Consider the following 26,075-nt stretch of genomic DNA (forward strand, 5'->3'; position numbering starts at 1 on the left):
CTGAAGTGTAGACAGGAAAACGTGAAGCATATAAAACATTTTCATAGGTAACCAGGAGAATGAATTAGCTAGGTCATTAAGGTTACTGCACCGTAGCTAGCGTCTACTGTGGCACTATTGACTAGGATGTATTGATCACTTGAAAGCCCCCTAATGGAATAAGCATACGGAGTATCCAGACAGTAGACTGTCAAACACAGTTTAAGATTGATTCCAGGGCCAAATAACAAGCTATAGCTAATGTGTATAGACTTGTTTAGGGTCCAATTCATGTGTCAAAATAAGCCAGGCCTGCATGTGCCTTTATTGTGGAGAGATAAGAGCAGACCTTAAACCTTTCAATGTCATCTCCTGAATAAATCACAAAAAAGATTAGATTTTGAACACAAAACCACGATTTAAAGAATTAATCAAATTAGAAGGTCTTAAGTGAGAAATCTTTAAATTAATTTAATCAGCATTATTTACACAACATGAGCCGGTCAAAACAACCAACAGTGAAACGCTCTACATGACGAAGTAGTATAGCCCGGATCCCACAGCAATTTGTGTAGTTTTGCCAAAACTCATGGTAGCCTGGGTGACAATCTGTGCTCTGTTCATTCCATGATGAGCAAAAACACACCAGTGAGAAAGTGTGGACCTGAACGGCCCACAAGGGGAGGTGTCAATATCCTGCTTTGTAGCACGAGGCAGTTGGATGTACAATCCACCCCCTGAAGAAGACTGGCACGCAGGCTAACTCAGTCATGACAAGATTAAGTTGTCCAGACTGCACAAATTAATCTGGAACAGCGGGCTAGAAAGTAGTAAGTATGCTATAATGACAAAGAAAAATCCCTTTATACTATATTACCTACATTAAGGTAGAAAAAAATTGAACAAATCCCTAGTGACAGTTTGTCTGAATCCCCAATTTCACCCTAATGCCCATGTACTGCAGTACTTTCAGTCAAAGATGTGCATAATATAGGGCAAGATAGTGACATTTGGGAAGCTCACTTCAACAAAACGCTCACTACCTTTAGGATGTGGTATTCAATCAAACTCGCTTTTTATTGGGACCTTTCCGGCAGTGTCTGTTACAAACTACTCATTATGGAAAATGGAAGCATCTATATCTGGAGTCTATTTGGTAGTAGTAGTGGGCTTTTACAGTGCCCAAAACTATTTTTGCATTTTATTTCACAAAAAGAGAAGAGAAACTTTTAATCACTAAAATGCGAGTCTGGTAGAATCACAGCCATTCTTATAATCACAAGAAAATAATCAATGGAACTGAACCAATTGAATCAAATCTCTTGTGATTCAAACAATTTACTAATCTCTCTTCCACATATTGTTGGAAAGCAAAATTCCCAAATGCCCATGAAGCCATACAAACTTAATAAACTGTTGCCCGCCTTTTCACTTAAATTCTTTTAAGCATGAAAATATTAAGTGAGAAACCTGTCACAGTAAATCAACTTTGTATGACATAAGGTAAAATAAGACAAACTGAAGAAAATGTATGTAACAACTGATCCACAAATAATTAGCCAACAATTCAACCAACCATTAAAAAAAAACATTTGTCTTATTACTTTCCTTTTTATAAAATGTGTCAACTTTTACACTAAATAAAATAATTATATTTTACAACAATAGAACTTTGACAGTAAAATAGGTTTCGTTTGAGGTAATTACATCATAGTTACTGTACTTGTACAAAGTAAAAAATAAACAAAATAGATTTTTGTCTTTCCCTAAAAACACAACCAATGCGGTGTCACTATAGTTTTTCCTCATGCCCTTCATTCTAACCTTTTCTCCTCATTGAGGTCAAAGTCTTCCAAAGTGAAGCATTCTGGGGCGGTATTAGGGAGTGAAAAGGGAGCTTCTGAAAGAGGAAAATATTAACTGTTCTCATTCTTATCCCAAACAATCTTATAATATGGGTTGTCCGGTTCCAAGCTGTTGGATCTTGTTTTTCCCATATCCAGTATGGTGACTTTAAAAACAAGAGTACCCCACTACACACCCACACCAACCAATTTAGAGTTTCCTTTCCCCATCATAACCAATCCAGTTCTTTCTACCCCCTGACAACCAAACAGGATTTTTACTTTCCCACACTACAACCAATTGGCTGCTTTCTCTCCCTTTCCCCTCACCACAGACACCGCCTACAAAGTATCAATGACAAAGACAAAGTTTATAGTTCAGGTACAAAACATCCACCTGAGGATTGAACCTCAGACAGTCAAAGGCACAGAACTGGTCCGGACCAGCGGTCTCCAGAACACTGGATCTGCCCGGTAAACAGTTAATTATGATTTACTACCAATCATATCCCAAATCTTATGTAAAACTATGGTCGTTTCTGTCCAAAGCTATATAATTCACCCGTGAAAATGTTCTAAACATGCTCTAAAAGATCCCACAGTTCTTCTCCCACCTCTCGTTGTCACTTTTGTAAGAATAACCATCCTGTCCAGTTTAACTTTTGACTGTGCCAGGATGAATTCGGAGAACACTCTAATCAAACTTTTATCACCACTCTGGACTGAGATGCAGTGGTATGGGGAAACACGCTGACACTGATGCAGAGAGAAGTCCAACCGATTTTCAAGTTTGACGGATTCAAAGCTTTGGATTTTGGAGGTTGCTGAAAGGACAGAGAAACAGGGAAAGATCCGAAGAGGCAGAACCAGAGGACTAGGGACCGTCGGTGACTGTTCTTGGATAGACTGTATGAGCTGAGCCTGGTGATAGATCTGAGACGAGGCAGAAGGGAGGGCTGGGTAAAGACAGAAAAACTCACAGCTCCTCTTACAGTGTCCTGTGGCTCCACAGACCTTTTACGGAACGCTACAGAGGGGAAGTTAGGTCTACTGGTCATGGAGGACAGAACAGTGGACCCCGGAGAAACAGGACGGTTTTGGGTTGTCACATAGAACCTGCACGGTGACTACTGCATGCGGTAGACTGAATGATGCAGGCATTCAGAGCTGGGACATGGGAACCGAAGCGCACTTGGTTTTCCGGAGTCGACTGTTCATACTCTAGTTCTCATCCAAGCGTAATGGCTGGACTGGCTTCACTCCTATTGGGGACATATGCACAGTCCCAGAGAACGTTCCAGAAACCAGGACGCAGATGTCCTAGCAATACATGTAGGTCTGCAGGGGGAACACAGCGATTCAAGGGAAACCACTCAAAACTGAAAAGGGAAACCAGTCAAATGGTAACATTTTCATTCCTGTCTCCCTTCTTTCAGTCCATTTGCAACAAGTTTAACAGTGGCATTTTTTTCAGGCCTCTGCGTGGACCCGGGGTCCACAAGCCCAAAACAAGCCAAGACTGCCTTCTCGTACTCCACCATTCTCTGAAAGCATGCATTCATACATCCCAAACGGGATGGAAAGTCACTCCAGACATTCTCACGCCAAACCAGGCAGGAGTGTACAAGTGCACCCTTCTTAGTGAACGGTAAAGAATTAGAAAGCAGGCACAAGTTTTAAATCATTCTCACAGGCCCTTTCAAGAAGTTTGTCTACACACTGAGTATTTTCTTTTGTATTAAGGCTTCTCAGTTTTTGCGAGGGGAAGGGAAATGAACATTCTATTAAAAACTTTGAAAAGGCTGTACTGTGACATATTGCATAATCACCATAGTTACGCTATTGTTATGGTCATACGTCATAATTACTATATTTCCAAGTTATTTATAATCTCCATTATTACTCTAGTTACGCTATGTACAAAACAACCAACATCTTCCTGTGTGTATCAGGGTCAAATTCCATGTCAATTCGGCAAATGAACGCAAGATAATAGAAATTCCGAAATTCAGCAAGAATGGCTATTTCTATCCAAAGTACTGAAACATGCAGTTTGGGAATAAATGTAACAACTCACAAACTTGGAATCTCAGTTATTCTCATAGGATTCATTAACTGAACTGGAACAAACTCTAACCCAAATGAATGCACATAAACATACATATTGTATATATCTGTACGTGTGTTACTCAGAATGGTGTGTGCAGGTGTGTGATGTGCTGCGTGGGTGAGGCGGCGTTTGGGGTGGAGCTGTTGGATAGGTGGGAGGAGTTGGGGGAGGAGTCAGTAAGCTGTAGTTCCTCAAGCTTCTTCAGGTACTCGTCTCTCAGGGCCAGGAGCTCCATATAGCGCTGCTCTACTGGACTCTGCTGCTGTAGAATAGAGGACAGTGGAATACAGTACAATAAGACAGAATATAGCAAAACATAGGAAACAGTTAGATACAGTAGAAGATGACAGAATTCAAGAGAGTATATTATGATTAAATATGATTTAGTGAGGAAAGCAGAATTAAGCAGAACAGGACAGTAACAAAATCCATAGACCACCAGGTGGTAGCAGAGAGGGGGAACAGGGAGGAGGAAAAGGACAGTGATGGAGTGATGGGGACAAGAGTGACACGGAGAGGCATGGGAGAAAGACAGCAGGACGAGCAGAGAGGGAGAGAAAATGTTAGCACGGATGACAACAATGTAAAAAAGATCAACACACACACACACACACACACACACACCATTATTGACGTCTAGAGGGTATTACAGTTTAGCCAGTGTAGCGTTCTAGACAAAACACCAGCTTGCTAAGCTAGCTCACCTGGAGTGCACAAACATTACAACTGTTTACCACGGTTGTCGAAGATTAATGTGAACCATTAACCACCAGTTGTGTCATGGTTAAAACAGGCTTAGAAATGAAGCTTCAGATACCATAACCTGTCTGTTCCCACTGTGTCACGACTGTTTAAGTCACTGCTATGACACTGCAACGTGGCCTCATTAGCGGGGGTGGAGTACCTGTTGTCTAATGCGAGGGTTCCAGCGGATGTAGTAGGTCACCCAGAGTTCCAGGTGTCTCATGCTGGCCACGGGGTACAGCACCCGGCTGCACTCGGGAGTGTAGAAGGGGTTCTGGTAGGACGACGCCTCGCTGTTCACCAAGGACCACAGAGACACCGTCTTAGAACGCACCTCCTGGGGAGAACAAGAACACCACCTCATTTAACGTAGGGCTAGTAGAGCAGGAGGCAAGGAGTCTGGGGAGGAGGGAGTGGAGGTGGAGAGAAGACAATGTTTACAGTGAATAGTTATACCTATGTATGTCCCAGAATTACCTGAGCGCTTGGAAGCATCTCACACCTTTTCTCAAACCGGAGGACATTTAGAAGACTACACACTCTAAAAACAAAGATACTTCTATTAAGACCTACCCTTTCTTCACATGTAATTGATCTATTTTATCTAACCGACTTTACTCTTCAGGTGGCAACATATCAACCCAACTTTCCCAATCTCACATTGAACCATTTACCTTTGCAGTACAACCCAATTTCCTGTGATATCTAGTGAGGGTAAGGGTATTGGATATTACCCAATGTCTATCATTTCTACAGAGAATCCTCCCCCACAATATAGCATTTTATGTTGCTGCTTCAACTGAAACAAAATGTAATCTGGGGTCAATAATTGTTCTGTTATCTGTTCATAAATCTGATGCCATAGTATTAGGATAGAATATCAGGCAGACTAGTGAACCTGACACGTTTAGCGATATACTACTCATTTAAATCAGGCAGACTAGTGAACCTGACACGTTTAGCGATATACTACTCATTTAAATCAGGCAGACTAGTGAACCTGACACGTTTAACGATATACTGCTCATTTAAATCAGGCAGACTAGTGAACCTGACACGTTTAGCGATATACTGCTCATTGAAATCGGCCAGACTAGTGAACCTGACACGTTTAGTGATATACTGCTCATTTAAATCAGGCAGACTAGTGAACCTGACACGTTTAGCGATATACTGCTCATTTAAATCAGGCAGACTAGTGAACCTGACACGTTTAGCGATATACTGCTCATTTAAAATCGGCCAGACTAGTGAACCTGACACGTTTAGCGATATACTACTCATTTAAATCAGGCAGACTAGTGAACCTGACACGTTTAACGATATACTACTCATTTAAATCAGGCAGACTAGTGAACCTGACACGTTTAACGATATACTGCTCATTTAAATCAGGCAGACTAGTGAACCTGACACGTTTAACGATATACTGCTCATTTAAATCAGGCAGACTAGTGAACCTGACACGTTTAACGATATACTGCTCATTTAAATCAGGCAGACTAGTGAACCTGACACGTTTAGCGATATACTGCTCATTTAAATCAGGCAGACTAGTGAACCTGACACGTTTAACGATATACTGCTCATTAAAATCAGGCAGACTAGTGAACCTGACACGTTTAGCGATATACTGCTCATTTAAATCAGGCAGACTAGTGAACCTGACACGTTTAGCGATATACTGCTCATTTAAATCAGGCAGACTAGTGAACCTGACACGTTTAACGATATACTACTCGTTTAAATCAGGCAGACTAGTGAACCTGACACGTTTAGCGTGTTTTACAGTTAAATTGTTGGTAGAATAATTATTCTTTTAATAATTTCCATTTGGTAGGTGAGTTGGTTATCACTTTATTTTGACTTTGCGTCGCCATACATCTTCGTTAATTGCATGTGTGACAATTTTAACTTCGTTGCAAGGTTATTCAAACATTGGCCAGCTTGGCAGACACAGATTAAGCCAGATCTAGGACAAAAACAACAACAAAAATCAAGGTCAATGCTGAATTCCGGGCTTAATCTCACAGTTTTATACATTCTTTGAAAAAATAAATGAATAAATGGGTTTGTCCTCTATGGGTAATCTGAAGTTGCTATAGAACTGAGTCGACATCTTCTGGATGATGACTTGTGTGTCATATACTGTAGACACCTGCTAAACTTGACCTGGTTGGCTAATCCCAAAACAATTCTATACATTTCATATCATATCTTCAGTTAAGGCATGAGTAGATATGTAAACTGTCATATCACTGGGGGATTGGAGGCTGTCTCTTTGTTTGTGTCAAAGAGAGTGTATTAATGAGGGTTGTATCCATCTCCCCAAAGTGCATTATTACTGCAAATCAGACGCAGTGATGCGTCTCTCACTTTTTCTCTCTCTATCTGTTCTGCTCTACTTCACAATACCAGGATGGAGGGAGGGGGGAGGGGGGGACAAAGAGACATTGATCTAAAGAAAGGCAAGGGGATGGAACACAGAGCTACCAAGTGAAAACTAGGGAGTGTAGTGAAGCAGTGAAAGGGTCTGAACTGTTAAGATGGTGTGTTGATAAGGGGGACATTCTAGGCTGCTGTGGTCTGTGACACTTGCTCAGTTTGAGGAAGAGAGAAAGGGAGAGTGTGCGGGTAACCCTGAAAGACCGAAACTGAGAATACACCTAGTGGGAAGTAGAATTCACATGGGTGCTTTTACAGCTGTAGAGAAATGGGGAGGGAGAGACAGAGGGGAGTTACAGAAAAACTCACGTTGGTGTCCCTGGCACTCTCGCAGTTGTAGAGGAACGTTCCAAAGCGACAGCTGAACAGGTGGTCCAGGATGGTTACTAGGAGACGTTCGTTAAACTCAAATGCTGTCGGGAACTATGGTCCGGGAGAGAGGGAGGAGAGGAGTGGGATTTAGGACGTACAATGGAAAAACAGGAACATTCTTCTAAATCTACAGAGAGGAAACCCTTCCTTTCAATATTTACACCCAGTTGTATCCTTTCAAATCCATGACGTCTGAAACTGTGCATTCTTCTGGAGAAAGCCGGATAACTGAGCCCCGGATTGGGTTGTACAACACCGGAAGCTTTACACAAATTCCCTGGTTTTCCCAGAAATCCAGGTCGGAGGATCCCAGATTGCTTGTCCATTCCCTTTTGACTCAGGAGATCTTACCAGGATTTTGGGAAAACTAGAAAATGTATTGAAAGTAGACCTATAGCTGGAAGTCTGGAGTGTCTGTGAGGTGCTGTCCTACCTGTTTAGTCATTTGCCAGACACAGTCAATGAACTGGACGAAGATGGGAGACCTGTCCTGGTCGGCATGGTTTTTATCCCCATGTCCTATCCTCTGCACATGCACACACAACAGTGGCGGTTAAAAGCTTTCTTTCAAGATCGTTCTGTAGTTTCAACGGTTTCTTTTACATACTGTTCGACAGAGCTAATTTAAATCTTAATCTATGCTCATAATGTAGTCAGAATAGCTGCTGTCAAACAGTAGGTTACTTGCTAAATTATTACATAGCAAATGGCTGAAAGGACGATTGCAGCCCTGGGACTTTCATTTAAGAAAGACAGCAAACGTGCACTGAATTAACAAGTTATCAATAGAAGTTGGAACCTAGCTAGAGTGCATTAGCCATAAATGTATTTGACTTACGGAGGCAAACTTGTGTCCGAAACTTATCCACTCCTTCTCCAGCAGCACCTGAAGAAAGGAAGGTTTCATAAAGCCATTTAGCCAACGCTCTTATCCACAGCCACTTAAAAGGAGCACTTTGTGTTAACTGCCTTGCTCAAGGACAGAACGGCAGACATTTCACCTTGTCAGATCTTTCATCCAGCAACGTTTTGGTTACTGGTCAGATGCTTTTACCCCTATTTGGGGCTATCTGGCACCCCCAGTGATAAGTTGACTTGGATCACAATTCGGTTCACCCACCTGGAACCCCCTGAGTGTGCGGTAGTGTCCATCCAGCATCAGCATGGCCAGAGAGGTGAGCTGGGCCGTCCGGTCCCACCCGTCGCTACAGTGGACCACAACAGAGTTACCCCCCGAAATCTTGTCCGCCACCTGGATGGCTCCCGATATCACCAGCTACAGGGAAGGAGGGCTGCTTAGGGGTGTGTGTGTGCGCCGCACAAACAAGAAACAAAGTAGCCCCCGACCAGAAGCCACTTAAAGACAGAGAGTCACTGGTTGGAAAGCTCCAAAAGGGGCACGCCGAAATGTTCTGGCGAATACACAGCCATTAAAGCATCCATCCTACCTTGATGTGTTCGAGCCAGTGGGTGGACTCCAGGCTGGACAGCCAGTGGGACTCCTCCACGTTGGGGTACACAATGTCCTTGAGCTTCTTCAGAGACTCTCTCATCACGTGGATGTTGTGGATGTCCAGGAACACTAGCTCGGCGTTCTGGTAGGCGTCGTCGCCCTCGTAGCCCCCGCCCGTAGCCTGTGGCGGACACGAGACAGGTCAGAGGTCAGGGGGTCACAGAGTGAGGTCGGGAACAAACCAATTACTGAAACCAATCTCTGGCCCCGTTTGAATGTGTATCAAATAACATTTGTGATGCCCCCTTGAGTGTTTTACTGACAAAAATGTTATTTATTTTATGCCGATATTTCTTCATTACAACACCGCTAGACCAGAGATCAAGTGGGGATTGGAGCAGGGTCAGGGATCAGTGTTGGGCATGTCCACACTGCAGGCAAGGCTCAAAGTGTTGGGTGGGAACAAACCGGTGAAAGCCTCCGACTTGCACGGCAGACATACTTTTCCAGATTCCATTCCATATTAGTAAATGTGTGTTACCACACAAGCATTCACTCTGAGCGGCGATGTGCTCGTGTAGCGACACATTCCAGTTCACACAGTGGTGCCGATACTAAACTCTACCTCCTCGTTTCTGACTTCCGACACCAGAACACAATGTAGAAGACAACTAGCAAGGCCCTATAGTGGACAACAGAAGAACACTGGGTGGACGACCCGGCAGAACCCCGCACGAAAACACCATTGAACCGTATCGGCATTAAACACTTCGGCCTCCCTTCCCGACAAAGTGCACCGTCTGACCCCATTGGCCTCCTGTTGTGACCTTTAACTCCCTGACCTTGTTGGCAACAGCGTTGACGCTGGGCCTTGCGTCGTAGATGGTGAGCTTGGCCGTGCCATTGGCCTCGCGGATCAGGTCCAGATAACGCTCGTCATCCTTGTTCCTCTTCCCAGACATCCCCACCAGGGGCTGGGAGCAGCGGCAGATCACCGCCTGGTTCTCACGATGGATCCAGGACAGGACCTGAACAGACAGAGACGGAGGAGAGGTGGAGGGTTAGAGAGAGAAAGAGAGACTGGCAGGTGGCAGATGGAGGCCATGAAGACAGTGAGCTGAGGGACGGGGTGTAGGGGGTGATGGAGGGGAAGGCAGGAAGCAGCAGGAGTGTGGGGAGGACGGGGGGAAAACAGGGCCCTCACCGGTATACGTCCTCTTGACCTGAAGGCAGACACTTTCCTCAGGTCTTCGTCAGAGGATCTGAATGGGACGGCCAGTATGGTGGGATATGTGTCGCACAACTCGTAGGTTTCATTGACGAACGTGATACGCCACTTTTCATTGGGTAAGCCCTGCGGACCAGTGGACAAACAGCCAATCAGAGAAAGGATCTGAAGCTGCGACTCAGTCGGAGGCTTTACTGGTGTGTTGAGGTACAGTTAGAGCAGGTATATCGCAGGAAATGTCAATAAGTTCCCCATTTCCTTAAAATGCATGTTAGGAAATTCCCGATTCCATGCATATTCCCTCTGAAATCCCGAAATCTGCCAGGTATTATGAGGAAGTATTTAAACAGACAAAGGGAGTGACGGAATATAAAGCTGTCAAACATGCAGCTGACTAAATACAGACCCATAAAAACACTAGGAGTAGTATTGACACATTTACCAAGACAATTAGAAACCTTACCTGCCGCCTGAACTCCTCCATTGGTTTAAAGACATTCCAGCCATTCTCTTCATACTTCTCTTGACTCAGATACGCAAAAACCGGCTGGTGATGGTGGGATGGAAGAAGGAACAGAACACTGAGATGGAAAGCACACAGCATTCTACAACCATACATTTTATTTTAATAAAATTGTTTTCTTCCTTCATTTGACTGAAATGTATTGAGCATGTCAAACAAATGTAACTTCACGGCATTTAGGTGTCAGGTCAGCTTGCCAATCATGATTTAATTCAACAGGAAATGCACCCCGATGCAGACTCTCCCACATATGTCTAAAGGAGCATGACAAACAAATCATGCACAGCAAAAATCCACTAATAATAAAAACAACGGTTTTGAAAACTAAAAAAACAGAGAATGTTCTCTCTGATTACCAAGCCCCACTATTCCAAGAGTTGAGAAACCAGTTCTTTCACCCAAATAGCCCTGGGCTGAGTCTACAAACCTGTTCTACTAATACACTGAAGCGCCAGGACCAGACCCTCCAATCACATGAAATCAATTTGCAAAACAGGCAAAACAAAGCCCGGCTCCCTGTGGAGAAAAGGCTGCGCAACTGCTTAACCACAGCAGAACATGTCAGAGCTGAAAGTCCTGACAAACTGTTAAACTGAAAACAATTAGTAACAGCCCTGAATTTGATACCACTATTCAACGCTTTCTAAGACCTCTGTGGGTACGGCTTGCCGTCCTTTTGGGAGAGGGTGCAGCGAGCTGTGGACTGGAGCGTAGCAATGGTCTGCTTCAAAATGAAGGACAGCGTCTGATAATGCTATCATCATTATGATGTTATTGTTCAAATAAACAATTATTTCCAAAGGTATTTGGCAATATTGTCATTATTAAGTAATGTCAATAAAGCAGTTTGAATGGAGTGAGAGCAAGAGAGCGAGTGAGAAAGAGAGCGAGAGAGAAAAAGTGAGAGAAATTGTGTTTGGCTTTTGTTTGACTTGCCATTACTTTGGATTTATTTGACATGCAAACAACATGAGATTTGCTAAGTCAACTGCCATTTGCGAGGGATTGATCTGGGATTCTTCCTTAACGAGTCTCTCCTTCGCTATACGAAGCAGAGGAATACAACGGTCGGAATTCACTGTGGTCATATCGTGCGATGTGCAGAAAGAAGTTGGCGTACTAACCAGGCCGTGCGACACTGGGAAGGCGTATCTGAAGAGGATATCGAATATGTCTCGTCTGCTGTGGCCCTCTTGCTTCAGCGCAAACCTCAGGTTCCTCATGTCCTGTTGGGCCAAATGGACATAAACAAAACACTGTTGGCACACAATTAACAATTGTTCTCTTCCATGCAACGGCTGATGGAATTTTCCAACACCTTTGTTTTCAATGAAAAGAATAATAATGATTTTTTTCAATTATATCTGACAAGACCCTTTGAGTATAAAGACATGCTTGGACTGAACCATTGAGTATGAAGACATGCTAGGACTGAACCATTGAGTATAAATACATGCTAGGACTGAACCATTGAGTATGAAGCCATGCTAGGACTAAACCATTGAGTATGACGCCATGCTAGGACTGAACCATTGAGTATGAAGCCATGCTAGGACTGAACCATTGAGTATGAAGCCATGCTAGGACTAAACCATTGAGTATGAAGCCATGCTAGGACTGAACCATTGAGTATGAAGACATGCTAGGACTAAACCATTGAGTATGAAGCCATGCTAGGACTGAACCATTGAGTATGAAGCCATGCTAGGACTGAACAATTGAGTACGAAGACATGCTAGGACTGAACCATTGAGTACGAAGACATGCTAGGACTGAACCATTGAGTACGAAGACATGCTAGGACTGAACCATTGAGTACGAAGACATGCTAGGACGGAACCATTGAGTATGAAGCCATGCTAGGACTGAACCATTGAGTATAAAGTTGGGTCGTCAGAGCCACAGTGAAGGATCTGACCTTGCAGGTGATGTCCAGCCCATACGAGTTCTCCCCCCGACTGGAGGCTCCGCCCATTTTCTCCACACGACCAATGACACCCAGCGGAACGTTCAGGGTCACCGCCGGGTCCTATGAGGTCACAAGAAATAAAAGACTGTTAGAGCAGGGATTCTGGTTGTTTAAAAAACTAAAAACACTTGAAATAGGACTTGACATTGGAATTGAGACAGCAGAAACCAAGAATGTCGCTGTTTGAAGTTAGCCATTTGAAAAGGTTTCCCAAGTAACCTGCCGACACACTGGTTGAAGTACAACTGACCAACATGCCTACTGTAGCAGGTCAAAGCTGTGTGATGGAAAACCTTAGTAGAAGTGTGGCGCGATATCTTCCCTCCCATTTTAGCTTTTTAACACCTTTTCTAGGCCTAGCAGTTAGTAGGTCTTCATTATAATCACATCCATTCAGAGGCACCAGAGTAGGTGTTGGTCTGAGATACTAGGGAGTATGAGCTCGGCATGTAGTTAATGTATCCTCAGGTGATGTAGTACAAACACTGGATGAGCATTCCAAATTGCTCCCTATATAGTGCACTAGTTGGGACCGGATAGGTGAAGAGTAGGGCACTACAGAGGGAGCATGTTTTTGGTAACACACTGGAGTAGACAGCCTTGCTGCTGCAGCAGTGTCCCTATAGACTATAATAACCTACTCCATCACTGACACACACACGGCTCCCTGACTGATGAGCCAGTAGAACCCACCTTGGGACCTCCATGTCTGCTCCATCCATCACCCTCTAACTATCCCTCCCCGCTCTCTTTGTCTCAGTTCCTCCATCTAACCTGTCAGCCACGGCCTCCACCCTCTCCAATTTAATCAACATGGCAACGAGGACAGGACAGGAATTCAAAACAACCCAGTGCTCATGGGACCGTGCCAAAGAAGGGTGGTGCCGGGTGAGGGAGACACGGAGTCGAGGATAACCGTCGGTAACTGTTGGTCGTCCGCAACAGCCTGTCCACCGGAGGGGTTGGAACAGCCTGTCCACCGGGGGGGTTGGAACAGCCTGTCCACCGGGGGGGTTGGAACAGCCTGTCCACCGGGGGGGTTGGAACAGCCTGTCCACCAGGTGGATTACACCTTTGGGCCCCGATGTGGCTGTAAGTAACCGGGACACGGCCAAGCCACCACCACCACCCGATGAAGACAATTAAGGTAGTGTGGAGGGTGGGGTTGTTTCTCCCGTCCACGCAGGCATACAACCTCCTGCCTTTACTCCTCCATAATCTCCACCTCCTTGTTTCCACAGACTGAAGCTCACCACCACAGACACTATGAATAGTCCGATATGTTGTGTAATAACTTTCTAGTCGTTTTTTTTGGTTGTGTTTGTTAGTTCCCTGATAATGAAATCACCCAAAAGTGCGTAGGCCAATGTGTGACATAGCTGCCTCTCAGGGGGCGCAGCGCTCTGAAGTGCTCTTTCATGGCACCAAGTTGTCCACCAGGGTCTAGGTTAGGGTGATGCAAACGGGGCAGGGTCGCCCAGGGATTAGGGAGCACCGGTCGGCAGGGATTTCCTGGTCTCATTGTGCTCCAGCCACTCCCTCAGATGGCGATGCCGACGTCATCAGGTGAGAGAGAGCGCAGTCTTATCCGCACTGATCCGTGACTTCCCGGTCGGAAGAACGGGGACGTTGGAAAACGAAAAGCTGAATGGCGCGGAGGGCTATAAGACTAACTGCAGTCTAACACTACAGAGACAACAACAGGGTTGTATACATACAACTGGACAAGACGAAATTTGAAAAAAGTTAGAAATACATGAGTTTGTTTTTAAAGCTGGAGCCCCTTCAGTACAGGGCATTACCCCTCATCCGGACACGTTTCCTCAGAGGGTTCTGGGTGCAACCTGCCCAGTTGCCACCTGGATTCGGGTCTGCCTCGTTAGTACTAATAACAGGCCACTGCAGACTGATTAAAAGCCACATCCATCTACGGCTAGCGCAGATCAAACCGGTCCTCCATGAGGAAAACGTAGCATATAGCAGCTACCTCCTTTGGAGTGGATGGCGGCTGTGATGCCTGCTGTGATGAGGCATGTGTCTAGTCCCAGGGGTTACTACTACACGGTGTGTGTATTGTATGATGTACTACTCCCAGGGGTTACTACTACACTGTGTGTGTATTGTATGATGTACTACTCCCAGGGGTTACTACTACACTGTGTGTGTATTGTATGATGTACTACTCCCAGGGGTTACTACTACACTGTGTGTGTATTGTATGATGTACTACTCCCAGGGGTTACTACTACACTGTGTGTGTATTGTATGATGTACTACTCCCAGGGGTTACTACTACACTGTGTGTGTATTGTATGATGTACTACTCCCAGGGGTTACTACTACACTGTGTGTGGCTGGGGTGTGTGTGTGTATTGTATGATGTACTACTCACTGGGGTTACTACTACACTGTGTGTGGCTGGGGTGTGTGTGTGTGTATTGTATGATGTACTACTCACTGGGGTTACTACTACACTGTGTGTGGCTGGGGTGTGTGTGTATTGTATGATGTACTACTCACTGGGGTTACTACTACACTGTGTGTGGCTGGGGTGTGTGTGTGTATTGTATGATGTACTACTCACTGCGTCGGCGCTCTTGAAGTAGAGTCTGTAGTTGGTGATGAAGACTTTGCCTTTCAGAGCTCCGTTGAATGGACACATGTAGATTATGTCTTTGTCATGTTCTGAAAAAAAATCCTTGATTACTTTATTCTAGACAACATCACACACAGGCAGACATGTCAACACTAGGGCAAGAAAAAAATGAATGGCTTTTTAAAATGCAGTATTACAGCCCAGATTGTTACACTCCCTTCTGAAAACCTGTTCATTATTACTCAGTTTCACACTTGGCATTTATCTTCGGTTTTTAATACTGATACTGGCACTGGTTCAAAAGAAAACATTTAAATAAACATAATCACAAACCATTTTAAGAACTTCTATCTACAACATTGGAAAAACAAAACAAAAACCAAGCAGACTGAACTCCTATCTGACCCTAAACAGAGAATATGAATTTGCAGATTATCTCCATTCTGTGTAGAGATCTGAAACAGAGACAGATCCCCACCAAGCACAAGCTGAGTGACCACCATTTGGCAATAGAAACCGGCAGACATTTAAAAAAAAAAATTATAATAATTATAATAATTATAAATGTGGTCAGTGCATGGACAGTAGAGACAGAGATGCACTTTTTGCTTTACTGTGAGAAATATTCTTCACCAAGAAACTCCATATTTTAAAAACTGACCAAATGTTTTCCAAATTTTAGATCATTACAGCCACGGGAAAAACAAAAAATACTAATGGGCGAAGGACCAGCGGCTTCTCTTGCATTTTCCTGCCATAGCCTGAGTATCACCGACTACACCTGTATCCATAAGAAATAACCTCTGATTACAATAGTGTCAGTAGGTAGATTGGAATTGGGAGCGATAGTTTTTGGAGATTGCTGATAGTATGTTATTATTCACTGTTATCTTTCCTGATTATTCAATCAAATGCATCTATTTGTGTTGGTATTAACAGCTATCATTCTATTATTCTTATTTCTAATATAACATTTTTGTTAGTATTTGTTATTATCGCCTAAAAGTGTATTGGTTTATTTTAGAACAATGCTTTGGCAATACTTACACAACGTTTTTCCTGCCAAAAGAGCAATTGAATTGACACAGAGAGGGACACAGAGTAACTACTTTGGAACTACGCGAGTCAGCATGGCCCGGGAGACGCAGGCTTCTATTTTTAGTCTCTCCTGAGAAAAGCCCAACAGGGGCTCTACGCTCCTCCACCTCTCCTGTTGGGTTGACTGTAAACACACTGAGAGGACACAATACCGATCAGATTAACATAGGAAGCTGCGCTGCTCGGTGTGAGAGAGACAAACACGAGCGCTCTAAGACCTCAACGACGGCAGCTAAATGTGTCAAGGTTGAAGAAAAAATAAACCCGATTTCCTGTTATTAGAGGTTCCCTCTAAGGCTGTGTTCCACATTCAACTTATAAAATGTGTTTTATACGTTTAGAAGTTATTTCTCTAAGTTTAGGGCGTGGCTCACCTGAAATTATGCAATCCTAAAGTGCTATTCCTACTGCAGGCCTTATGTTTTCATTAGGAAATCTAATATTAAAGTTTCTATTTTGGACTCTGACATCCTTAAGAGGGAGTGTTACATCCATTCCAGCCTATTATCCTCTCTGAAGTTATAATGGAAAATAACTATTGCGTCAGTGTTCGGCTAGGACTTCCATCAAAATGGACATCCCCATTTTCAAATAAAGACTTACAGAAATACAGATTTCAGCAAAATATTGTTATATCATTTAAACAGCCCAATTCAGAGGTTTTTGATTTTTTCAATCCAGATCAGCTCATCTCATATCAGCTTGGTTTTAGAGCTGATCTGACTGGTCACAAGACCTATTATAGGGGGGAAATGTGGGTTACATGCCAAAATGTAGCCTTAAACAGCTACAGAAAGCGACCATATGGGAGGAAGTGAAGCTGAATTACTACTTCAAGTGAAAAGGTGCTTTTCCAACATGCTGTAACCATCTTTAGAATCTGAAGCTAACTACTTCCTGTTACGAGTATCCTTTAAGGAAGTATTACTGAAGTTCACACTTGGTCTTAAAGTGGGAATTAGCAGTTACTTGACACCCAACAAAGTGTGTAGCAACAACAGATAAAATCTCTCATCTTCTCAAACCATAATGGATCGGAAGATCTGAGGTTCCTCCCCTCTGACCACCTTTTCCAATCTGGAGGCAAAAACTGAGAAACGAAGAGATTTACCCCTCACCTATGACTCTCTCTTCTCCGGGAAGTAGAGTGACGTCTGCCAGCGGTCCCATCTTCAGACTCTCTCTGGACGCCTACAGTCAAAACAGACAGATGTACATTTACAGAGCACACAAAACAACGCAAGCGGTTTTCCCCCCCCAGAGTAATGGAAGCACCTGCCCTTATAAAAACACACATGGCCAGGAACACATTAGAGGAACTTGGGTCAGGGTTTCTCAAACATTTTAAATTCTCATGGTTTCTTCTGCAGTCTTGAAAATAGCTTTTAAACATACAGTGGATATAAAGTCTACACACCCCTGTTAAAATGCCAGGTTCTAGGGATGTAAAAGAATGAGACACTTTTTCCACCTATGACATAATTTAAAAAATTAAATAAAACAGATGACAGCAAAAGAGAGAGGAGTAGAGATGGAGTGAGATGGAGTGAGAGTTGAAAAGAGTATAATCAAGAGAGATGGAGGGACAAATAATTCAGTAGAAAGTCAGTATGTAAGAGGTCACGTGGTACAAAAGTCCAATGGAGTAGGTGCTTTCCTTTCATCTTTCTTTACCATCCTCCTTTCATTGACTCCATCCTTTTCTCCTTCTCTTCCTTTCCTCCCTCCCCTACTGTCAGCACAAGTCTCTATCTTTGTCTCTAATGACACTGCACTAGCACTGAACTCATGTTTCAAATGTTTTATTTAGAAGCGGGCAAAAAAGGTACAGTTACAAAATGAAGAGGCGTAAAACAAAAAAAACAAGCATGAAAGCAAAGAAACCGGATATACAAAAAAGGTTCAAATGAGACAGAAGCTCCCAGTTCTCCCTCAGGTGATCAAAGTCCGTCCCAGGTAGAGACCTTAATGGTGTGGACGACCTCTTCCCAGCGATCAAAGGCACCAGAGGCTGGAAGGGCCAAGCAGGGGGTCACCTGCCATCTGGGAAGCACTCCCAACACTAAAAATAGATTAACTGTGGCTAGAGCAGACCTGGGCAAAACATGGCCCACGGGCCGGACCCAACCCGATGATTCAGTGGCCCACAGCCGTCCATAAGAAAATACATACCAAACTATAACAGCCTGTGCGGGTATCACATATCCTGGTACTCAATAATCGTAAATCAAATTAAAAGTCCACTGAATTACTTGCAGCAAAAATTGGCAGCCCACTTGGGTTAGCAGCTCGGGTCTCAGCTCAGAAGGCTTTAACTTTGAAAATGGCTGTGGTGGTTGTTAGGAAACGTTGCTATGGGCCAGCGGGAGAATGCTCTTGCATTAGCTGTAAATAATTTCTTCCTCATTGGATTATGGTTGGTTAGCTAGCAATCAAAACAGCCTGTCAAAGAATAGGAAACTGAATGGAGGGAATTAAAACAGGAATGGACATTTGCTGATGTTGCAGGTAAAGCTGGGTGGCTAATTTGTAATTTGCTGTTTTAAAGAGTAAAGAGTGGGTGAGATACAGTGTGCGACACTGCTGCTCGCATTGCATGCTGAACTGTCACGTCAGCTTAGGGATAATGGCTTAAGGGTCAAGCGCAGAACTGCTGGTGCTCTTCGGATCAAGCAACAAATGTAAACAGACATTTTTCTTAATGAAATTCAACATTCAAATGTCCAGAAATCAATGTACAATAACATCTCCATAACCTACAGTACTAGACTTCAGTTATTTCAACTATAAAAACATTCTTAACAAATAAAGAAACAAGAAAGGGAATAAAGAGTGTTTTGGCAGTCGGTGGGCTAGAGGCTCTCGCTAGAAAATGGGGGATGGTCTGACTCCAGGGCTCACCCTCACCCCATATACTCCAGATTAAACGCTGTGCCGTGACAATCAGAATTTGTACAGTGTGTCTGCTTGAAAACACAGCCCGTCATGCCACACAAAACCTCTGTTACCCTGCCGAGAGAACTGCCTGCCAATAGTATGTGTGTCTATGCATGTAGGAGGGTGAATGCCTGTGAGTGTGTGGGCTAATGTATATTGTGTATGAAGTATGTGGAGGAGAGTGGGAGCGCACGTCAAACATGGTGGCACCGCTCCCTTCGGCCTCTGGGTCTCTACAAAGCCAGGCTTGTGCCCGTTGAACGGCACCCAGAAGTCTTCTTTCTTTTTTTCTTTTTTTTACATGGAAAACCCTCAACGGATCACACTGTGAGAGCACTGTTTTCATTGGCCACCTCTCGCAGACTTCCTGATTCCAGAGCCAATAGGAATGGGTAATACACAAGGGTGAAAGAGGGTCTCTATATGAAGGAAAATAATGGGTGTGTGTGCACTCAATCCCGTGCCTGAGGTAATTTTCCCTACGCTGTTCCCAGCAAACACACACAACCTAGAAAAAAACACTAGAAAAGAAAGAATGGGCAGCTTCCTGTTCCCTTGATGTTGCCTCTTGTCAGATCTGACCAGGCAGGGTGGGCGGGTAGGGTTGATTTTTGGTCACTGTATCAAGAGCACCAGGGCACTAGGCTGATTCTTTGGAGGACAAGCTAAGAAAGCACACCAAGAAACACCAGCTCACAATGACAATATTTCTTAGTTTTAGCCCTTCAAAAGGACCATAAAACGAACTCTCTGTTCTACTACCACAACCAGAAATGATGAGAAGATATCAGCAGAAGATGTTTAAATTTAATGTTTCATATATTTTACTACAACATTGTTTGGAGGGCCGGAGATATTCCCAATTTAAACTTTCAATCAATCATGTGTATTGACTGGAAATCTCCGTTTAGACACTCTACCCTGGACTAGATAACACTATCCCCCCACCCTAAACCACCCTGGACTAGATAATAAACCACCCTGGACTAGATAATAAACCACCCTGGACTAGATAATAAACCACCCTGGACTAGATAACACTATCCCCACACCCTAAACCACCCTGGACTAGATAATAAACCACCCTGGACTAGATAACACTATCCCCACACCCTAAACCACCCTGGACTAGATAATAAACCACCCTGGACTAGATAACACTATCCCCACACCCTAAACCACCCTGGACTAGATAATAAACCACCCTGGACTAGATAATAAACCACCCTGGACTAGATAACACTATCCCCCCACCCTAAACCACCCTGGACTAGATAATAAACCACCCTGGACTAGATAACACTATCCCCCCAACATTTATGCCGGGTGACCATGAACAGCCCTGTGTAGAGAATAGGCTTTATGGAGTTAGTACTGTCCATCTACGCAAAAAGCATCCAGACAATTTGTGTATGGGGTGGGTAGGGGGGGGGGTGTGTGTGTGGATGAATTAATGCATTTCAGTGGTGTGTAAAAGAGGAGTGTGTGTGTCTTTGAAATGTGTGTGTGTGTGTGTGTGCGCTCGCGTATTCCATTCTCAGTCTAGCTGCTCAAACTGCTTTAAGATGTGGGTAGGTGTAAATATAGTACAACAAAAGTTGATGCAGAACACAATAAATACACACACACACACCCTGAACACACACACACACCAGAGAGTTAAGAAATTAGATAGACAGAAAGGTAGAAAGGAAAAGGCAAAGAAGAAAAAAAAAGGACAGGAGAGGCCAATAAAAGAAAGATTGAAAGGACATGAAGGGCTTACGTTCTGACTAGATCTGTTCTCCAGGGGGTTAACGGAGGAGTTGTAGACTGGTATTGAAGCCGAGGCCATGACTCGACAGGGGAGTTCTTCTTCCACTCACTCTACAGGAAAAGAGAGGAATGGATGAGTGGTGATGAGAGGGATGGAGAGTAAAACGTTGTAGAGAGGGATGTATGAGCGGGGAACAACATTAGAAAGATATCAATGCTGACGTGTGAGGTCACTAGGGCCTAGTTGCCATTCTTGTTCAACACCAAAGAAGAACCATTCCCTTCTTAACAACAAACTTAGGCCCACAGAAAATCAGCGTTGCGAAAAACAAGGAGCAGAATTACGGATTCTGGACATTATTTAGTAGGGAATACACTGACTCCACTGAGAATTAGCTAGCCCAGGTTGATCAGGGAACATGAACAGAATGCATCAGTGAAATGCATACAGCAAGAACCTCTGTAACACAGCTATTAACAGGTATGGTCCATCACTACGAGTGAAAAAGTGGAAAAAAATGATGTACTGACTAGTTGAATGTAAACAAAATATATATACAAATGAGAAAATACGGTCTAAGCCACATTGGCCTGTTCCCTAGTGCTATGTAAGAGAAAGATATCCATAGCTAGAACTCTATCTGGCTCAAGTAGGCCACGCCTAACAAAAATGTCACAGAACAAGCATACGAAACGTGGTGAAGCTTCGGTGATGTTCTATGGATAACGCATGCCCGTCGGCCGAAGAGATACGCAGCTCACTGTCTGAGAAAAGGTCTATGCCTGCGAAATGGCGGTCGGCAGAAACCAAGTGAATTTCGGAAGTACCCCAAGCACCCCTACATCCTGCGGCTAGGCTATTTACCTTCAACTGTTATGAAATTACAAATATCCCAACAATAAAGAAGGATAACAAAAAGTTAACACACTTAGAGACCATGTAAACAACATGATGGAAGTTATTATTAATTCCTATCTAAACATTTCAAATAAACCCTGAATGGCAGATAATAGACCAGAAGGGTAATTATTAATGTAGTTTCAGTTGGAAATTCTTATAGTAGTCCATTCTGGAATTTGGGGCCACTAGTTGTAAAACCGTCAAGCCAAAACTGGTCCCTGAAACTGTGTTATGCATGCATCCCTTGTCCTTAAAACGACTCACTTTTAAACTTGGCCTTTCAGGACCAACCGATATAACAGTGATACTACTAAAATCTTATGCACACATAAACAACATACACCCAGCCTAAAATGGGAGGTTCAAAAAGAATGTTATTCAAAATAATTAGCTACTTGCTAAATTCCCTTTGCAGATACTGAGGTAGACCCTCTTCAGGAACGCCCCAGTAAGTCCTTCATAGACAAAGCCTATTATCATAGTCACAGTACGACCTATAGTGAAAGTACTTTTATTATCCAAGAGGGTGGTTTATGACCACCTGCTTTAGTTAATTTGAGAATCAGGAAACTCCCACACTCACACAGCTGGGAATCAAACTGCTAAGATTCACTTAGGAGAGCCACCAGATTGGTTATACTTAGCCTCATATGGCCTAGTTGAACTGGGATCAATCCAAAACCATAATATTGAACAGGCAGAACACTTCAGTGAAAAGGGTCTTTTCAGAATATGAATAACCACAGCTAGCACCTGTTTTGGAAAACAGTGTAGGGATATTGTAGGACAGGCATAGGACTTCTTTCAGATTCATTGACAACTGTACATACATGAGGACAAAAAGATTTTAGCCAGGTGTTAACACTAGGCTATACTGTGTTTGTTTAAATTTTTCTTGTGGAGAAGCAATAAGGCATTCATATGTTACAAACATTAAATTGTTTGGTCTATATATAATTGATACAACCAAGAAAAGCTAAAAGTACATAATGAGGACATTCATTACTGCACTGGAAGCGTTAGCCTTTTTAAATGACATAGCAACATCGAGTCAGAACATACCAATGCGGTAGCATCGTGCATCGAGAAGAGGGCCTATCGCTATTTATAATGTTAAACGCACGCGGACACCCCACTTGACAGCAACTGCGGTTTGGTAAATGACACATTGGGGGCAGGCAGTGGGAGCCGGCAGGAGGGGGCTGTCTTAGCTGTCACCATAAGCATGCCCCGATCATACGTCACTGACAAACCACTCTCCAACATTCCATCCATCATACAGACACACAAATACACACCAAATCAATACCATGAATTGTTGTTGATATCATACTGAAGGCTAACGCTGCAAGTGGGTCAAACACGATTGCCAAATGGGACCCTATTTCCTACACGATTGCCAAATGGGACCCTATTTCCTACATAGTGCACTCGTTTTGGCCAGTTAACCACGAACCCTGGTTTACAGAAGTATACAAGGCTCCATGGAGAATATAGGGTCACTGGAAACAAACATTCTGTCCTACTGTATATTTCACCATTCTTATGTCCAGTCTCTTTCATATACCATAAAATACCACAACTACTTTGATTTTTATGTGCTAATAAATATAACGACTTAATTTACAAGCTCTGTGTATTATTACAATGACTACTAGCACAACAGACCGACCCTACATTTTCCTAAAAAATGTGAGGAGTGATTTCCTTATTTGCCATGGTGAGTTGATTTCGCATTTACAGTCACGGCCTAGCGAAAGTCACAATAAATAGCCAAATCATGATTTAAAGGACATACAAAACATACAAGTAAAATAAGGCCATTCACTAAAATCCACAACATCATGAAAACAAACATAACAAAACCGTCCACAAAAAGGCGATTGAACCTGTTCAAGGCATAATGACCCAACCGTGGAGACCGAAGGGATCTCCGAGACTGTTAACACCACGACTGTCTGATAGCTTGTTTTATTGTATCATCATTTGATACGTGACAAAACCAGTGATAATTTGGATGGCAAGAAAACAATAAGGCCACAATGTTGCAACGGCTTAAACTCCCCAATGTTCTCTGTATATTCACCCAGTCAATGGGATAAAACAAAGCAGAAAGGGACTGTCCTAAACGAAGTGAGACTCACTATGCAATGCAACAATATGGGAAACGAATGTTTTTTTTTTTTATTGCATGTCGGAAAGCTAGCCCGTATCCCAAAAAGCAAGTAACTAGAGAAATGGAATGCGAAACTATGCTGAAGACGATATGATCTTAATGCGGTTGTTCCCGCATATGCACTGAGTTTCGAATATTATATAACTACAACTGAACGGAATTTATCCATTTATAGACTTCAAACGCACTACATCCCAACTTTTATAACTTCACCCATTCCAGCAAAGCGCCAAGCCTAAGCTCAAGCCAATGCATCACATCCATAGACATCATGGAATGAGCTCGCGAGCAGTGACCAGGAAATAGCGAAGGCCCGAAACACAAACCAACAGCAACTTTAGAACTTAAATACGACCGTTTCTTTAGTGTCAGGTCAAAGAAACGCCAACCAACCCCTGCTGAAAAGCCCATAAAACGTATCTGCCGCGGTATTGTACTCTTAATTTGTTCAACTTACCCGCAAACTGCGATTCTCTGTTGCTGAATTTGTTAGTCTGTTTTGCACCGCTCTCTCAGGAAGAAGAACTTCACCCTGAGTCACGTGCAGAGCTGTCATGACGCGGATTGGACACTTGTCAAGTCGAAGCTTGCAAAGAGTTTAGGGAGTTGTATTTTTTACTGATTAATGATTTTTATTCACATGTTCTGTTATAATAGTTTGTTGATCTAGTTGTTTTGGCATGGTGTGTAGATTTGATATGTAATGATGTGTTTATTTGGTATGGGAGAGACAATTTATATATTTTGACAAATTACTGGCATAGCCTACAGATATACAGAATACTAAGATTTATGTCTATCTGGTCTTAGTCTAACCCTAACCCCTCACTCACTAGGCCTATTTCCTGGTAAGATTTACATAAAAAAAATAGAGATGAGCTATATAGACTGTATAGATCTCAATCCTTGCAAAGTCACACATATCAATAGGGTATTCAACGTGGCAAATCCTCCTACGTGCTTTAAAATTCATCAAGGAAAAGCAATCAAGACATTACTGGCCCGGTTGAAGAGTAGCATATGTTCACATTCTTGTAAAGTCAAAGCCAACCAGTTCAGCTTCTGTTGCTGCTTGAATACCACTAAACATGGGCTATGCCTCAGTACTGGGAAACATTTTCCTTTACTTGTCCTCTCATTGCTATTCATTCAATATTTACTATAAAAATGACTGGATATATTTTCATCATATTTCTTGAACCTAACATCATGTTAACCTGGAAAAAAATGTAAGAAGCTAAGTCCAGACCGTGAAAGGAACACAAGGGAAGGAGTCTAGTTAATAAAAATTATACAGTCACAGCAGTGGTGTTTTTAATAAAAAAATCTGAAAGCTGCCGACGCCAGGGATCAGGAGCGAGGCCCTTCCTTGCCGCTGCCCAAAAATGTGTCCAGTTGCATGAAATATAGTAGATTTCCTGAGTGACTGGGGAACCAGGCGTGGCGAAAACCTTTGGCAGCTAATCGGGGGAACATATTTTTATCTCGGCAGCTCCCAGACTTGTGAAGTTGCTTAGTAAAAGAATCAGGAAGGAGTATTTCACAGAGGAGGTCTATGCACTGCATGTAACATGTTTGTGTTCAGCAGGAATCGTGTAGGTCCATAGGTTTGTGCATGTCAAACCCAACCCTAACCCTAAGTTTGTTGAAGTTGCTCATAGAAGCCAATCCTGGGTCAGTTTGACATTTTCCCTCACTGATGACTAAGTTCATAATTGTTAAAAGTAAGCTGATCTCAGATCAGTACCCAAGGGGAAACTTTCCCAATGACCCTACCAGGACTAACTCCAGGTGTCAGGAATAGGCAGCTTATGACACTGAGGGGCAGAAAGTAATAGAGATTCTGTAACCACAACTGGTAACATTACATGACATCATTTCAGTTGTGCCCGCTCTGTGCTGGACTTGTTTTTATGGCTTGTTATTATGACTTGTTGTTATGACT

The 26,075-nt window shown here is 43.2% G+C and overlaps 1 protein-coding gene across 1 annotated transcript; it reads right to left on the bottom strand.

The window, feature by feature from the left end:
* Window positions 1-425: 425 nt before the first annotated feature.
* mtm1 (myotubularin 1) lies at window positions 426-24,667 on the bottom strand. The gene is made up of 16 exons (XM_010899839.3): window positions 24,588-24,667; window positions 21,064-21,164; window positions 17,480-17,552; window positions 15,252-15,352; window positions 12,617-12,727; window positions 11,823-11,924; window positions 10,639-10,722; window positions 10,152-10,301; window positions 9,790-9,975; window positions 8,943-9,128; window positions 8,615-8,770; window positions 8,333-8,380; window positions 7,928-8,020; window positions 7,432-7,545; window positions 4,838-5,014; window positions 426-4,195 (listed from the first exon to the last, which is right to left on the bottom strand). The coding sequence occupies exons 2-16, from the start codon at window positions 21,130-21,132 to the stop codon at window positions 4,013-4,015; spliced, it is 1,833 nt and encodes a 610-aa protein (XP_010898141.1). The 5' UTR covers window positions 21,133-21,164; window positions 24,588-24,667; the 3' UTR covers window positions 426-4,012.
* Between the last annotated feature and the right edge of the window lie 1,408 nt (window positions 24,668-26,075).

Source organism: Esox lucius, chromosome 24, assembly GCF_011004845.1.
Source record: "Esox lucius isolate fEsoLuc1 chromosome 24, fEsoLuc1.pri, whole genome shotgun sequence".
Classification (NCBI taxonomy): domain Eukaryota; kingdom Metazoa; phylum Chordata; class Actinopteri; order Esociformes; family Esocidae; genus Esox; species Esox lucius.